General features: G+C 38.7%; 1 protein-coding gene across 1 annotated transcript; it reads right to left on the bottom strand.

The window, feature by feature from the left end:
• Positions 1-15927: 15927 nt before the first annotated feature.
• Positions 15928-16812, bottom strand: LOC131832711 (olfactory receptor 2AK2-like). Its single transcript, XM_059176072.1, has one exon. The coding sequence runs from the start codon at positions 16810-16812 to the stop codon at positions 15928-15930; it is 885 nt and encodes a 294-aa protein (XP_059032055.1).
• Positions 16813-17181: the final 369 nt, after the last annotated feature.

Here is a 17181-nt window from a genome sequence, read left to right as displayed (position 1 = left end):
AGCACTCTTAGACCCAGGAAGACCAGGCACTCCCAGCCCGGGCCAGCTGCAAAATTTCAGTGTGCAATTGCTGCTTGGAACCTCTCTGGCGGTCCGGAGCTCCCAGACAGCCGCCACTGCCTTGGCTTTGGGTACAAGCAAAAGATCCTGCGTCCCCAGGGTCTGCAACTTAGAACCAGCTCTGCTAGCGGCAAAGCGGGAACTCATTTAGGCTCTGCACCCAGACTGAGGCTTCTCTCTAAGAGGGAGATCAGGGTGCAGTTTGTTTTCCTCTAAAACTATGAAAACCACCAAAAGCGGTCAAGGTGAGAGCAAAAAAAGTGAACAAACATAAAAACCGCCAGAGAACAAAAGCCTGAAAAACAAACAAACAAACAAACAAACATTTTGCTCAGAGCCCACCCCCTTGATGGGGGCGGGAGGACTTAACTCAGGAAACATAATTGACTGACAACCCACGTGGCAGGCTCCTCCCCCAGAAACAAACCAAGAAAGAAAAAAAAAGAGAGAGAAAACAAAAAGGACTAATGTTCTGTTGGATCCTGTTCGCTAGGATCTTGTTGAGAATATTAGCATCCATATTCATCAGTGATATTGGTCTGAAATTCTCCTTTTGGTAGGGTCTTTGCCTGGTTTGGGGATCAGGGTAATGCTGGCTTCATAGAAAGAGTCTGGAAGTTTTCCTTCTGCTTCAATTTTTTGAAACAGCTTCAGGAGAATAGGTGTTATGTCTTCCTTGAAAGTTTGGTAGAATTCCCCAGGGAATCCATCAGGTCCTGGGCTCTTGTTTCTTGGGAGGTTTTTGATCACTGCTTCAATCTCATTACTAGATATTGGTCTATTCAGGTTGTCGATTTCTTCCTGGTTCAGTTTTGGGAGTTTATAGTTATCCCGGAATGCATCCATTTCATCTAGGTTGCTTAGCTTATTGGCATATAACTATTGACAATAACTTCTGATGATTGTTTCTACTTCCTTGGTGTTTGTTGTGATCTATCCCTTTTCATTCATAATTTTATGAATTTGGGCTATCTCTCTTTTCTTTTAGATTAGTGTGGCCAGTGGTTTATATATTTTATTGATTCTTTCAAAAAACCAACTTCTAGTTTCAGTGATACGTTCTACTGTATCTCTGGTTTCTACCTCATTGATCTCAGCTCTAATCTTGATGATTTCCCTTCTTATGTGTGGAGTTGGTTTGATTTGTTGTTGATTCTCCAGTTCTTTAAGGTGCACAGACAGCTGCTGTGTTCTGGATTTTTCAATTTTTCTGAGGGAGGCTTGGATGGCTATATATTTCCCCTTAGGACCGCCTTTGCTGTATCCCATAGGTTTTGGATCCAAGTGTCTTCATTCTCATTGGTTTCCATGAATTGTTTCAGTTCTTCTTTGATCTCCTGGTTGATCTAAGCATTCTTAAGCAAGGTGGTCTTTAGGTTCCAGGTGTTTGAGTTCCTTCTGAACTTTTCCTTGTGATTGAGCTCCAGTTTCACAGCATTGTGATCTGAGAATATGCAGGGAATAATCTCAGTCTTTTGGTTTCGGTTGAGTCCTGATTTGTTACCTAGTCTGTGGTCTATTCTGGAGAAGGATCCATGTGCACTTGAGAAGAATGAGTATTCTGCTGTTTTAGGGTGGAATGTTTTGTATATATCTATGAGGTCCATCTGTTCCAATGTGTCATTCAATGCTCTTGTTTCTTTATTGATTTTTTGCTTCGATGATCTATTTCTGAGAGAGGCGTGTTAAGATCTCCTACGATTTGTGTATTCATATCAATATGACTCTTTATCTTGATTAACAGTTTTCTTATGTAATTGCCTGCTCCCATATTGGGGGCATAGATCCTTACAATTGTTAGATAATCTTGGTGGATAGTTCCTTTAGGAATGATGTAGAGTCCTTCTGTATCTCTGACTACAGTCTTTAGTTAAAATCTAAATTGTCTGATATGAGAATTACTACCTCAGCCCTCTTTTGTGGCCCATTGTTATGAAAGATGCTTCTCCATCCCTTCACTTTCAGTCTGGGTGTATCTTTAGGTTCAAAATAGGTCTCTTGTAGACAATATATGGATGGGTCCTCTCGTTTTATCCAATCTGCAACCCTGTGCCATTTTATGGGCGCATATAGATCATTCACATTGAGGGTAATTATTGATAGATACATTTTTATTGACATCGTGTTACGTTTGAAGTCTTTCTTTCTGTAGATTGTCTCTATATTTCTGTTCAATGTTATTCTTGGGCTTTTTCATCCTTTAAAGAAGCCCCCTTAATATTTCCTGCAGTATCGGCTTGGTGGTTGCATAATCTAAAGCTTTGCCAGTCTTGGAAACGCTTTATCTCTCCATCCATTTTGAATGTCAGTCTTGCTGGATAAAGTATTCTTGGCTGCATGTTCTTCTCATTCAGTGCCCTGAATATATCTTGCCAGCCCTTTCTGGCTTGCCAGGTCTCTGTGGACAGGTCTGACGTTATTCTGATGGGCTTTCCTCTGTACGTAAGGATCTTCTTTGTCCTAGCTGCTTTCAAGAGGTTCTGCCTACAATTATAATTCTTCATTCTTTTTTTTTTTAAAGATTTTATTTATTTATCAGAGGCGGGGGAGAGAGCGAGCACAGGCAGACAGAATGGCAGGCAGAGGCAGAGAGAGAAGCAGGCTCCCTGCTGAGCAAGGAGCCAGGTGTGGGACTCGATCCCAGGAAGCTAGGATCATGACCTGAGCCGAAGGCAGCTACCTAACCAACCGAGCCACCCAGGCGTCCCATAATTCTTCATTCTTACTATTATTTGTCTCGAGGACTTTCGAGAATCTGTAATCTTTGGGGGAAACCTTTCGGCCTCTAGTACATGAACTCTGGTTCCATTCATGAGTTTCGGAAATTTTTCATGAAGAACTTGTTCCACTTTATCTTCTAGACTTCTTTCTTTCTCCTCCCCTTCAGGGATTCCAATAATTCTGACGTTGGAACATTTCATGGCATCATTTATTTCCCTGATTCTATTTTCCTGGCTTCTAAGCTGTTTGTTCCAGGCTTCCTCCTGATCCTTTCTCTCTATCTGTTTGTCCTCCAGATCACTAATTCTATCTTCTTTCTCAGTTACTCTAGCACTGAGAGAGTTTAGATTAGATTGGAACTCATTGAGAGCTTTGTGAAGCTCATCCCTGGTAGCTTTTAGCTCTTCCCTAATATTGAAAACATGATCTCTGGTCATCTCAATGTGACGGCAAATAGGTTAAAAAATTATCTACGTAATAATAAAAAATTATCTATATAAAAAAAATGAGCCAGAATAGTGGAATCGAATTAATAATAAAAATTGTATTATGAAGTAGTGGTGGTAGTTCTTTTGTTGTCTTTTTTTAAAAATTTTCCTTTCCTGGTTGGTTTTCCGGGGGAGGCGCCTGCCATGTGGTTTTCAGTCAATGATGTTCTGTGAGTTAAGTACTCCAGCCCCCCTCAAGGGGGTGGGCTCTGAGGAAACTTTTTTTCAGGCTTTTGTTCTCTGGAGGTTTTTATATTTGTTCACTTTTGTTTTTCTCTCGCCTTGACCAGTTTTGATAGTTTTTGTAGGTTTTGAGGAAAGCAAACTGCACCCTGACTTCCCTTTCAGAGAGAAGCCTCAGTCTGCCTGCAGAGCCCAAATAAATCCCCCCTTGGCCACTGGCAGAGCAAGTTCCCAGTCGTGGTCCCTGGGGACTCAGGATTTTTTGCTTATACCCCAAACTATGGCAGGGGCGGCTGTCTGGGCAGCTCCAGACTGCCAGAGAAGTTCCAAGCAGGGATCACGCACTGAGATTTTCCCACTGTCCTGGGCTGGCAGTGCCTGGTCTTTCTGGTCTGAGAGCACCCGACTGGTGCCCGTGTTCACCTCTCTCAGGGGAGGGCAGGGGCATGACTCCAAAGCTGATGGCATGGCAGGGCACTCCAGTGGGGACTGCAAAAAGCCTGTGCTTCTGTTGGCTGGCTAGGCTCCCAGCTTCTCATGGGAACTGGGCGCCACAGGCTCTCTGGTGCACTGGTGGTTCAGGGACCAAGACCTGGTTTCTCTGCCACACTCTCTCTGGCTCTGGGCCAGGGGTGGTTGTCTTGGGTCTGGGGACTTAAGTCCCTGACCCTAACACCCAGATTCTGGCAATTTTCCCCCCGTGATCCTTTGCTCTTTTTGAGTACTTTCTATCAGACTCCCGAATTAATGCTGGTCCCCAGGCGCAGGGCACTCTCATATTGGGATATTACTTTCCAAGGGGTCACCTCTGGTGGCTCCCTCCCCCTTTTGTTTATCATCCTATATCAGTCCGACTTTCCCACTCTGCTTTATCTGCCCACTGGCGTCTTCTGCTCTGGTAAAGATCCAGACGTGTATAATTCTGATCTTAGGCTGATTTCATGGGTGATCAGAGTTCTTTGAAGAAAATCAGCTCATTTTAGGGTACAGGTTGAAAGGGCGCCTCCTCCTACTTCCCCACCATCTTCTCCCTCCCCCAATTTTGAAATTTTAATTATGAAACGTCTTTATCTAGAGACTAGTACCTTGATGTTCTGGATATAATCTGAATCTTTTAGATATAACCTGAATCTAATTATATCTTATGTATGATACAACTTTTGGAATGTGGTTATTCAGCAACTCACCTTCTTTTAACTCTGACTTGTCTTTGCTCATCAGACATGTCAACCACACTTGATTGCCCATGAAGTCCTGGCAGTATTAAATATATTTTAAATTTCTGTCAAATTGGGGCACCTGGATGACTCAGATGGTTAAACATCTGCTTTAGGTCTCAGGTAATGATCTCAGGTCAAATGAATGCTTCAGGTCTTAGTCATGATCTCAGAGTCCTGGGATTGAGACCCACACTGGGCTCCTAGCTTAGCAGGGAACCTGTTTCTCCCTCTATCCCTGCCAATGGCTTTCCTGTTTGTGCTCTGCCTCTCTCTCTCTCTCAAATGAATAAATAAAATATTTTAAAAAATATCCATCAAATTGACAAATAAGTTTTAATATACATGTAATAATATATACTTTTCTTTACAAAAATGACATAGTTCTTACGACGTTTTTAAAACATATACAAAATAATCAGTTTTTCTCTTTCCTCTGATTCCAAAAGATAATACTCTGTTAAATCACAATGAGATTAAATGCTGTTAATTTTTAAAATAAATTTCAAGTACTCATTTTAGGGTATGTCACCTATAATGTATTGTGAGTACATAAATAATAATATTTACTTGAAAGATGTCAGAAAAGAACAAAAATGACTGTTTAGTTTAGAAACACCTAAAAGACATCCTGAATCTCCTTTCTACAAAAGGTAAGAATTTCCTTCTAACCAGCCTCCTCCTCCTCTCTCTTCCCCTCCTCCCCCTGTCCCTCTTCCCCTCAAATATTCATAGTCAGTTCTCTGGTTTTGGTGAAATCCTAAAGGAAAGTTAAACTGACATCAATAAGAAATAAATATATTTAGTATTAACAAAGTTTATGGTACTATATTCACCAATATATATAAACAAATCCAATTCTAATCCTAATGAAGTTGAAGTAAATGCAGTTTCAGTGCATTAATGATGATGGTGTTCAGTAGTAGTTGAGTAAAAATTAAAATCATATGCACTTAAAGTGTGTTTTATGCCCAAACCATAACATTTGTGAGCAAGGAAAGAAACACTATTTACATGTTTATTCACAACCATGGTAGATTTGGGAACTAGTATACTATTCTCAGATCCATAAATTGAAATTCACAAATTTCTCCTTAAACAAATTGTCAAATAAGAAAATAATTTGCAATTCTATCTGTTACAGAAAGCCTCTTCTGATTCTTTTCATCATCCACAAATATTTTTGCCTTGTTGCTTTCTGATTTTCTTTTGAATTCTGAGTTCACCTTTATTTAAAAAAAAGTGGTAGATTTGATTTAAAGACATTAAGTAACTCATTTCAAGAGATGAGATTTAGAGAAATATAACTGAAATCACTGAATATAAAATACATGATATATTCTTAATATTATCAGGAAACAATGAAATAATGTTTTAAAAAATAAAATTGTTGGAATGCCTGGATGTGTGTTGATTAAGCATCTGTCTTTGGTTGGGTCATGATCCCAGGGTCCTAGGATAAAGACTTGAACTGGGCTCCCCACTGAGTGGGGAGCCTACTTCTTCCTCTCTGCTGCTCCCTGTGTTTGTGTGCTCTCTCTCTCTATCAAATAAATAAATAAATAAATAACTCTAAAAATAAAAATTAAAAATCAAATTTTAAATTGCCATCACTGTTGTGGAGTTGTAGAACTTATGAAATATTAATTTAATTTAATTTTTATTTTTTTTTCTTTTTCAGAGAGAGAGAGTCAGAGGGAGAAAGAGAGAATCCATGATGAGCATGAAGCCCAACACATGAGATCATGACCTGGGCCAAAATGAAGAGTCAGGCACTTAACTGACTGAGCCACCCAGGTGCCCTTAAATATTTTATTTTAATAGAAATGAATAGATTTACTACCATGTATTTGTATTTTTTGAAGTATCTTATCTAATTTACAACCTTTGATCATTATAAATGTATCATTAAATATGATTATTGCTAAGTGTACTGTAAAATTTTGATGATAAAATGAGAGAAGAAATGTGCATGTTTCCTATTCCAGTTAGGAATACAGGATTCTGGGGTGCTTTCACGGCTCTGTTGATTAAGTGTCTGACTTAGGGTGCTGGAATTGAACACTGAGTTGGCCCCTGCCCAGGATCCCCTCCCCCTTTGCCCCTCCCTCCTTCTGCTCTTTCCTTCTCAAATAAATAAAATCTTTAAAAAATGGAATATAGGGATACTGGAGGCCATGCTCTCTTAGGGAGAGGACACACTTGGCTATCTATCTAATACTGATTCTGTTACTTTGCCAAGAAGATTTACAACACCTTTGTCCTTATAAACTTGAGATGATTAAAAGTCAATATAAAAAAAAATAAATCTCGGGGCGCCTGGGTGCCTCAGTGGGTTAAAGCCTCTGCCTTGAGCTCAGGTCATGATCCCATGGTCCTGGGATCGAGCCTTGCATTGGGCTCTCTGCTCAGCAGGAAGTCTGCTTCCTCCTCTCTGCTTGCCTCTATGCTTACTTGTGATGTCTGTCTGTCAAGTAAATAAACAAATAATTTTTTAAAAATCTCAAATGCATGCTTCTATATTCTTTTTGCAGAAATCCCTTAAGTAATATTACTATAACCTAGTTAGTTCATAAATAGCTCAGTTTTTTCATATAAAAATAATACAATTTTCATCTACATAATCATTGAAATTAAACACTCTTTTACATACAATATCTGAAACTAGTGGCAGGTTTTCCTTCTAAATGTGAGTTGTTATAAGCTTATCAAGGCACTTCTTATCAAAGCGATTTCTTCTAACTTACTTCAATAGAATCAGCAAGCTAAACAGATATTAGGTAGCTTAAGTGTTCTTCTGAGAATGGTTAGTTCTTTGCCTTCATGAAACCATGTCTTTGATACTGAGAAAAAATAAAGATCTAGCCTTTAAAGCATATTTTCCACCAGAAGAACAGACAAATAAATTGTATTTCATTATATAAAACATTTCAAATTCATTTCCACTGAGATATATTGCCTTATTTAAAGTCTGTTCTACGGTATTTTACTTGAAATGAAACATTAATCAAGGAATGGAAAATGGATATGCAAAATTATATATAAAAATGATTTCCTGCTACCATTTTAGTGTATAATAAGAAAGTCACAATTTCCTGTTTGAATATATTTTTAATAAAACTATATTACTTGAGGATCACCTATATCAGAGTTATATAGAAAGAACTGTGTGTGTATGAGTGTGTGTGTGTGTGTGTATACATATACATATACATATATATATATATTGTTTTAAGATATATTCATTTACTATATAGAGGAAAAAATGAAGTGTATGAGCATAGGGGGTAGAGAAAGAGGGAGAATTTTTGTTTTGCTTTGTATCTAAATGTTTTATTTATTTATTTGAGAGACTGAGAGAGCACAAGAATAGGGCAGGTCAGAGGGAGAAGCAGACTCCCCGCTGAGCAGGGAACCTGATATATGACTTTATTCTGGGACCCCATATCATATGAGCCAAATGTAGTTGCTTAATGAACTGAGCTATCCAGGCACCCAACAGGGAGAGATTTAAGCAGTCTGCACACTGAGCTCAGAGCCCAATGGAGCACTCCATCTCAAAACCCTAAGATCATGACCTGAGCTGAAACCGAAGGTGTATTCTTAACTGACTGGGCCATCCAGGCACCCCCAGCCACATATATTCCTTTTTTTTTAAATTTATTTTTTATGGAATCAGAAGAGACCCCGAATCACTAAGGAAATGTTGAAAGACAAAAATAAAACGGGGGGCATCACGTTATCTGATTTCAAGCTTTACTACAAAGCTGTGATCACCAAGACAGCATGGTACTGGCATAAAAACAGACACATAGACCAGTGGAACAGAGTAGAGAGCACAGATATGGACCCTCAACTCTATGGTCAAATAATCTTCAAGAAAGCAGGAAAAAATATAGAGTGGAAAAAAGACAGTCTCTTCAATAAATGGTGCTGGGAAAACTGGACAGCTATATGTAGAAGAATGAAACTCGACCATTCTCTTACACTGGACACAAAGATAAACTCAAAATGGATAAAAAGACCTCAATGTGAGACAGGAATCCATCAGAATCCTAGAGGAGAACATAGGCATTAATCTCTTCGATATCAGCCACAGCAACTTCTTTCAAGATATGTCTCCAAAGGCAAAGGAAACAAAAGCGCAAATGAACTTTTGGGACTTCATCAAAATCAAAAGCTTCTGCATTGCCAAGGAAACAGTCAAGAAAACAAAGAGGCAACCCACGGAATGGGAGAAGATATTTGCAAATGACAGTACAGACACTAGGTTGATATCCAGGATCTATAATGACCTCCTCAAACTCAACACACACAAAACAGACAATCATATCAAAAAATGGGTAGAAGATATGAACAGACACTTCTCCAATGAAGACATACAAATGGCTATCAGACACATAAAAAAATGTTCATCATCACTAGCCCTCGGGGAGATTCAAATTAAAACCACATTGAGATATCACCTTATACCAGTTAGAATGGCCAAAATTAGCAAGACAGGAAACAACATGTGTTGGAGAGGATGTGGAGAAAGGGGAACCCTCTTCCACTGTTGGTGGGAATGCAAGTTGGTGCAGCCTCTTTGGAGAACAGTATGGAGATTCCTCAAGAAATTAAAAATAGAACTTCCCTATGACCCTGCTATTGCACTCCTGGGTATTTACCCCAAATATACAGATGTAGTGAAAAGAAGGGCCATCTGTATCCCAATGTTTATAGCAGCAATGGCCACAGTCGCCAAACTATGGAAAGAACCAAGATGCCCTTCAACGATGAATGGATAAGGAAGATGTGGTCCATATACACTATGGAGTATTATGCCTCCATCAGAAAGGATGAATACCCAACTTTTGTATCAACATGGACAGGACTGGAAGAGATTATGCTGAGTGAAATAAGTCAAGCAGAGAGAGTCAATTATCATATGGTTTCACTTATTTGTGGAGCATAACAAATGTCATGGAGGACAAGGGGTGTTAGAGAGGAGAAGGGAGTTGGGGTAAATTGGAAGGGGAGGTGAATCATGAGAGACTATGGACTCTGAAAAACAATCTGAGGGGTTTGAAGTGGCGGGAGTGTGGGAGGTTGTGGTACCAGGTGGTGGTTATTATAGAGGGCATGGATTGCATGGAGCAGTGGGTCTGGTGAAAAAATAATGAATACTGCTTTTCTGAAATAAATAAGTTGAAAAAAAAATGTCTATACTGCCTAGAGCAATCTATACTTTTAATGTCATTCTGATTAAAATGCCACCAGTATTCTTCAAAGAGCTGGAGCAAATAATCCTAATGTTTGTATGGAATCAGAAGAGACCCCAAATCGCTACAGAAATGTTGAAAAACAAAAAATAAAATAAATCAGGTATGCATCACATACCTGATTTCAAGCTTTACTGCAAAGCTGTGATCACCAAGACAGCATGGTACTGGCATAAAAACAGACACATAGACCAGTCGAAGAGAGTAGAGATCCCAGATATGGACCCTCAAGTGTATGTTAAAATAATCTTCAACAAAACAGGAAAAAATTTACAGTGGAAAAAAGACAGTCTCTTCAATAAATGGTGCTGGGAAAACTGGGCAGCTATATGTAGAAGAATGAAACTCGACTGTTCTCTTACACCGTATATTTATATTTATGTATTATGTATACTTTATATATATATATAAAAGATAGATCTATACATCTTAGAGAATCTATTTCTCTATCTATCTAGGATATATGTCTGTAGGATATATAGATACTCACTTATATACAGATATAAATAGAATATTTATCTCTATATATTCCTATATGTATATATCTCTCTCAGAAAAGAATATTAAATATAACTCCATTCAGACTCCACAATTATATACAAAATATATATTCTTTATCCATTCATCAGACATATGGGCTTTACATAATTTGACTATACTTGATAATGCTGCTAGAAAGTGCGTGTATCTATCTCTTTGAATCACTATTTCTGTACCTTTTGTATAAATGCATAGTTAACTTTCTGAGGAACCTCCATACTGTTTCCCAGAGTGAATGCACCCGTTTGCATTCCCACCAAAAGTGTAAGAGTGTTCTCTTTTCTCCACATCCTTACTATCATTTCTTTTTCCTGTGTTGTTGATTTTAGCCATTCTCTCTGGGATGAAATGATAACTCAGTGTAGACTTTATTTGTATTTCCCTGATAAGTAATCGAGTATCTTTTCATGTTTCTTTTAGTCAGCCTGGTAGGGATTTTTCTTTTTTAACTTTTGGTATTTTTTTATTAATTATTTATATTAACATATGATTCATTATTTGTGCCAGGGGTACAGATCTGTGAATCGCCAGGCTTACACATTTCACACCACTCACCATATGACACACCCTCCCCGATGTCCACAACACAGCCATCCTCTTCATAACCCCCACCCCCCAGCAACCCTCAGTTCTGGAAGGGAATTTAAAGTAAGGATCAAGAAATACTCAATGGACTTGAAAAAAAGATTGGATGACATCAGTGAGATCCTTAACAAAGAGATAAAAAAGGAAACAATCAGAATGATTAGCACAATAAATTAAATAAAAATGCATTATATAGAAGAATCAGCAGGCTAGAGAAAGAAATAAATCAGCAAACTGGAAGGCAGAGACATGGAAGATAATCAGGATGAACAGGTGAGAAAAAAAAATGCAAACATAATAGCTTCGAGAACACAGAAACACCATTAAGGATAATAAAATTCACATTATTGGTATCACTGAAGGAGAAGAGAAAGAAAAGGGGGTAGACAATTTATATGAAGAAATAATAGTTGAATATTTCCTGAATCTGAAGAATGAAACAGAAATACAGATCCAAGCATCAAAAGGATCTCCCAAGAGAATCAACCTAAAGGGATCTACACTAAAACAAATATGAATTAAAATGGCAAAATATGAAAAGAAGGAATATTTGTATCCCATTGTTCATAGCAGCAATGGCCATAGTTGCCAAACTGTGGAAAGAACCAAGATGCCCTTTAACAGATGAGTGGATAAGAAGATGTGGTCCATACATACAATGAAGTATTATGCCTCCATCAGAAAGGGTGAATACCCAAGTTTTGTGTCAACATCGATGGGACTGGAAGAGATTATGCTGAGTGAAATAAGTCAAGCAGAGAGAGTCAATTATCATATGGTTTCACTAATGTGTGGAGCATAAGAAATAACAGAGGACATGGGGAGATTGAGGGCAGAAAACAGTTGGGGGAAATTGGAGGGAGAGATGAACCATGAGAAACCATGGACTCTGAAAAACAATCTGAGGGTTTGGGAGGGGTTGAGAAGTTGGTTGAGTTGGTGGTGGGTATTATGGAGGCCATGTATTGCATGGAGCACTGGGTGGGGTGCATAATCAATTAATTCTGGAACACTGAAACAAAATTAAAAAAATAGATAAAAATTTAAAAAATGGCAAAATATAACAATAGAGATAATTTTGGAAGCAGCAGAAGAAAACAGTTATTTACAAAAGAAACCCTATTATAGCATCCATGAATTTTTCAGCAGAAACCTTGGAGGCCAGAGGAGACAAGATGGCAGAGAAGTAGGAGGAGGTGCTGTTTCAACCTGTCCCCTAAAGGGAGCTGATTACTTACCAAAGAACTCTGATCACCCATGAAATCAGCCTGATATTAGAATTATACACTTCTGGATCTTTACCAGGGCAGAAGACACCAGTGGGCAGGTAAAGCAGAGTATTTCAGACTGCTATTGGAAGATAAACAAAAGGGGGAGGGAGCCATCAGAAGTGACCCATTGGAAAGTGATATCTCAATACAAGAGTGCCCTGTGATTGGGGACCAGCATTAACTTGGAGTCTGGTTGAAAGCACTCAAAAGGAGCAAAGGATCATAGGGGGAAGCTGGGGGAATGGTGGTTAGGAGCAGGGGCTTAAGCCCACCAACCCAGGAGAGTCACTGCTGGCCCTGAGCCAGAGACAGTGCAGCAAAGAAGCCAGGTCATGCTCCCTGAGCCCCTGGCAAACCTAAGAGTGTCTGGGTGGCACCGCCCATGAGGATGAGGGAGCCTCACCAGCCAGCAGAACCACAACCTTTTGCACTCTCTATGCACATAAGTGGGAGCTGAGCAACCAGTCTGAGTTGCACCCTATACCCTCCCCTAAGAGAGGTGTGTGCAGGCGCCAGCCAGCTGGCACTCTCTTGGACCTGGGGAGTCTGAGAACTCTCAGCCTAGGCCTGAGTGAAAATTTCAGTGTGCTATCTCTGCTTAGGATCTCTCTGTTCCTCTGGACCTGCCAACAGACAGCCCGAGGCTAGTACTTTAGTACTTCTCATGGTTTTGGGTACAAAGGGGAGTTCCTGTGACCCCAGAGACTATGACTAGGAATGTGCTCTGCCAGCAGCAGAGGGGGGGAATTTCTGTGCTCTGGAGCACCCAGAGGGGAAGAAACTGAGGCTGCTCTCTGAGAGGGAGGTCTGGCTACAGTTTGCTTTCCTCTAAACCTCCAAAAGCCGCCAAAAGCCACCAAGGGGAGAGAAAACAAATGAATAAACAAACAAGCAAAACTCCAGAGAGCAAAAGCCTGAAAAACCGGTTTTCTCAGAACCCACCCCTTTGATGGGGACAGGAGGGCTTAACTCAAGGAACACTTCCTGAAAACATGCAGGGCAAAGCCCTCCCCCAGAAATCCAGCCAAAAAAAAAAAAAAAAAAAAAGACAAGAGGACAAGCACCACTATTTCATAGATACAACTTTTATTTTTAATTCATTCCCACAATTCTGGTTCATTTTTTAATATATAAATTTGCAACCTATTTACCATCACAGTGAGATGTCCAGTACATCAAATTCCATAATTACCTTTTAACCTAAACTTTTTGAAACATATACCTGTGTTTTTCTTTTGCTTTTCTATTTTTTTAATTTATACTTTTTCTTTATTTTTATATTCATATAGAGATAAGCTTCAAGGTAATCCCCTTTCCCCAATCAGTGCTAACCCTATAGGTAAACCAGTTTTAATCCCCCTTTACCCCAGGAAAGTTGAGTCTTTTAACAAAGATATCAAGATACATCCAGGAAGATTCAAAATAAACTTCATTGCCCACTCTGAGAATTTATTATCACTCTCCCACCTTTTTCTTCTCTCAGTGTTTCTGTGTGTTTGTTTTTGTTCTGGGAGTATATAAATCTTTTACTTGGGGTTATTTTTGATGAGGTTCTTTTTATTTATTTAATTTATTTATTTTTCTATTTCCATCTACTTTTGTCCATCTTTTTGTTTGTCTGTTTTTGTTTGTATACTGCATAAATCTTACCTTGGGGCCCATTTGGGCTGGGCCTTCTCTTTTATTTTATCTTTCTTTTTTTTCCTGTCTCTCTCTCTTTTTTTTTCTTCTTCTTTGTTCTTTCTTTTTGGTGAGGACTCTTGATTGCTCAGAAGCCTTCCTGGGTGCACCTTGCCAGTACCATGGTCAATACATTCAGCTATGCATTTGTTCAGCCATATCTCACCAAAATGACTAGGAAGAGGAATGCCCAACAGAATAAAAGTTTAGAGACAAGGCCCTTTCCATCAGAGCTATTGGATATGTGTATAGACAGTATGTTGGAAAGGGAATTCAGGCTAACAATTATCCAGGCAATAGCTAGGTTGGGAAAAGCCATGGTACTGGCACAAAAGTAGAAACATAGACCAGTGGAACAGAGTATAGAACCCAGATATGGACCCTCAACTCTATGGTCAAATAATATTCAACAAATAGGAAAAAATATCCAGTGGAAAAAAGAGAGTCTTTTCCATAAATGGTGCTGGGAAAATTGGACAGCTGTGTGTAGAAGAATGAAACTCGACCATTCTCTCACACCATACAAGAAGATAAACTTGAAATGGATGAAAGATCTCAACGTGAGGCAGGAATCTATCAAAATCCTAGAGGAGAGAATGTGCAGTAACATTTTCAACAACAGCCATAGCAACTTCTTTCAAGACATGTCTCCAAAGGTAAAAGAAACAAAAGTGAAAAATGAACTTTTGGGATATCATCAAGATCAAAAGCTTCTGTACAGCAATGGAAGCAGTCAAAAAAAATGAAGAGGCAATGCACAGAATGGGAAAAGATATTCGCAAGTGACACTACAGAAAAAGGGATGATGTTCAAGTTCTATAAAGAACTCCTCAAACTCAACACTCACAAAACAAATAATTGTGTCAAAAGATGGGCAGAAGACATGAACAGACACTTCTCCAAAGAAGACATACAAATGCTAACAGACATATGAAAAAATGTTCATCATATCTAGTCATCAGGGAGATTAAAATCAAAACCACATTGAGATACCACCTTACACCAGTTAGAGTGACCAAAATTAACAAGACAGTAAACAACAAGTGTTGGAGAGGATGTGGAGAAAGGGGAACCCTCTTACACTGTTGGTGGGAATGCAAGTTGGTGCAGCCTCTTTGGAGAACAGTGTGGAGATTCCTTAAGAAATTAAAAATAGAGCTATCTTATCACTCTGCAATTGCACTACTGGGTATTTACCCCATAGATAAAGATGTAATGAAAAGAAGGGTCATCTGTATCCCAATGTTCATAGCAGAAATGGCCACAGTTACCAAACTGTGGAAAGAGTCAATATGCCCTTCACAGATAAATGGATAAGGAAGATATTGCAATGGGATATTACTCGGCTATCAGAAAGGATGAATACCCAACTTTTGTATCAACATGGATGGGACTGTAGATCCTTTTAATATTGTGTGTTGGAATAGATTATATCTCCTTTTCATTGTGTTTCAGATATTAAGGAGGATATTACAATATATTTGTTATGACATGCAAGCACTGAGTAGACGGGGTAAGATATATTACTTTAGAAGCTAAATAATATTGATAATAACACAATTTTTCCAGCTTACAGATTGGAAATGGATCCAATTTCAAAAATGTGGAGCATTGGGTGTTGTAAGCAGACAATGAATTATGGAACACTACATCAAAAAGTATGAGGTACTGTATAGTGAATAACATAAAATTTTTAAAAATATATAACTTTAAGCTATTCTGAAACAAGCAGGATTAAAGATATTTATCATCAATTTATCAATTTCATAAATATTTCTGGGAGCTTACATATTTCAAAACAGTATCCCAAACAAAGTGATCTGTGTTGTTCAGTATCAATCAATAAGAGGTTTCCAAAATGACTATTTCCTGTACAAATATCCATTATACCAACAGTCTTCTCATGGCCCCAATAACCTCTTTATTCCTTAGGCTGTAGATTAAATGGGTTCAGAAGGGGTGTGATGATGGTGTAAAACACTGCCACTGCCTTATCCTGTCCTTGGGAATGCAAGGAGTGTGGCCTTGTATAGGTGGATAGAGCAGTCACATAGAATAAGCTTGCCACTATCAAGTGAGAGGAGCAAGTAGAGATAGCTTTTGTCTGTCCTTTGCCTGAGATCATCTGGAACACCACAGTAAGGACACGGGCATAGGAAACTAGAATAGCCATGAATGGTAGCAGCAGAATAATAAGCCCACTCAGGAGGACTGTATGCTCATACTGGGATGTGTCCTGACATACCAGTTGTAATAGAGATGGAAGTTCACAGAAAAAATGGTTGATGAGCCGTGATCTACAAAATGGAAGATGAAATACATACAATGTATGTACTAAAGCATTGATAGAACAGCTGGTCCATGCACATGTAACCATGAACCAACAGATCTTCTTGCTCATGAGTATGGGATAGTGTAAAGGGTGACAGATGGCTACATATCGGTCATAAGACATGAAACCAAGAAGAAGGGCTTCAGTCCCACCAAGGACTATGAACACAAATGTTTGAATCACACAGCCTAAAAAAGTAATGGTCTTACTATTTGACAGAAAGTTAGTGGTCATCTTGGGCACTGTGGTGGAAATGTTCATTATATCCATGAAGGAGAGTTGACTGAGTAGAAAGTACATTGGAGTGTGGAGTCTGGTGTCCAGTTGAATGAGAAGAATCAGTATGATATTCCCTATCAGAGCCACTGCAAAAAGAATTACAATGGCAACAAAGAGGAAATCATCCTTTTGACCAAACTGGAAAATACCAGAGAGTATAAAATCCATTTTGATGCTTTGATTTCCTGTCTTCATAGTTTAATTTCAAATATCACAGCACATATTATCTGAATATTCCATGAAAAATCAATGACCACACTTCAAGAGAAAAGAAAATGATGACTATTAAGTGCCTTGAATTGGCTCCACACCATTTCCCTAGCCAAGTAAAATATACAGACTTAATACTGCTTTCATTTTCTTTGCAAAATGAGTGGAAAACAATTTATCATATTCCAGTAACTTTCAGAGAATAAACACTGGATAATCAGAACTTAACCAATCTCTTTACACATAAGACAACTGTTAGAGAATGTATGTGTATTTAATTTCCATCATCTCTATATTTATTTATCATCAAATGTATTACTCACACTCAATTACCCAATGAATTTGTGGCAGTAT

The sequence above is a fragment of the Mustela lutreola genome, chromosome 5 (genome assembly GCF_030435805.1).
Source record: "Mustela lutreola isolate mMusLut2 chromosome 5, mMusLut2.pri, whole genome shotgun sequence".
NCBI lineage: Eukaryota > Metazoa > Chordata > Mammalia > Carnivora > Mustelidae > Mustela > Mustela lutreola.
The sequence above is the reverse complement of the archived record's forward strand: the minus strand, read 5'-3'. Positions and strand labels throughout refer to the sequence as shown.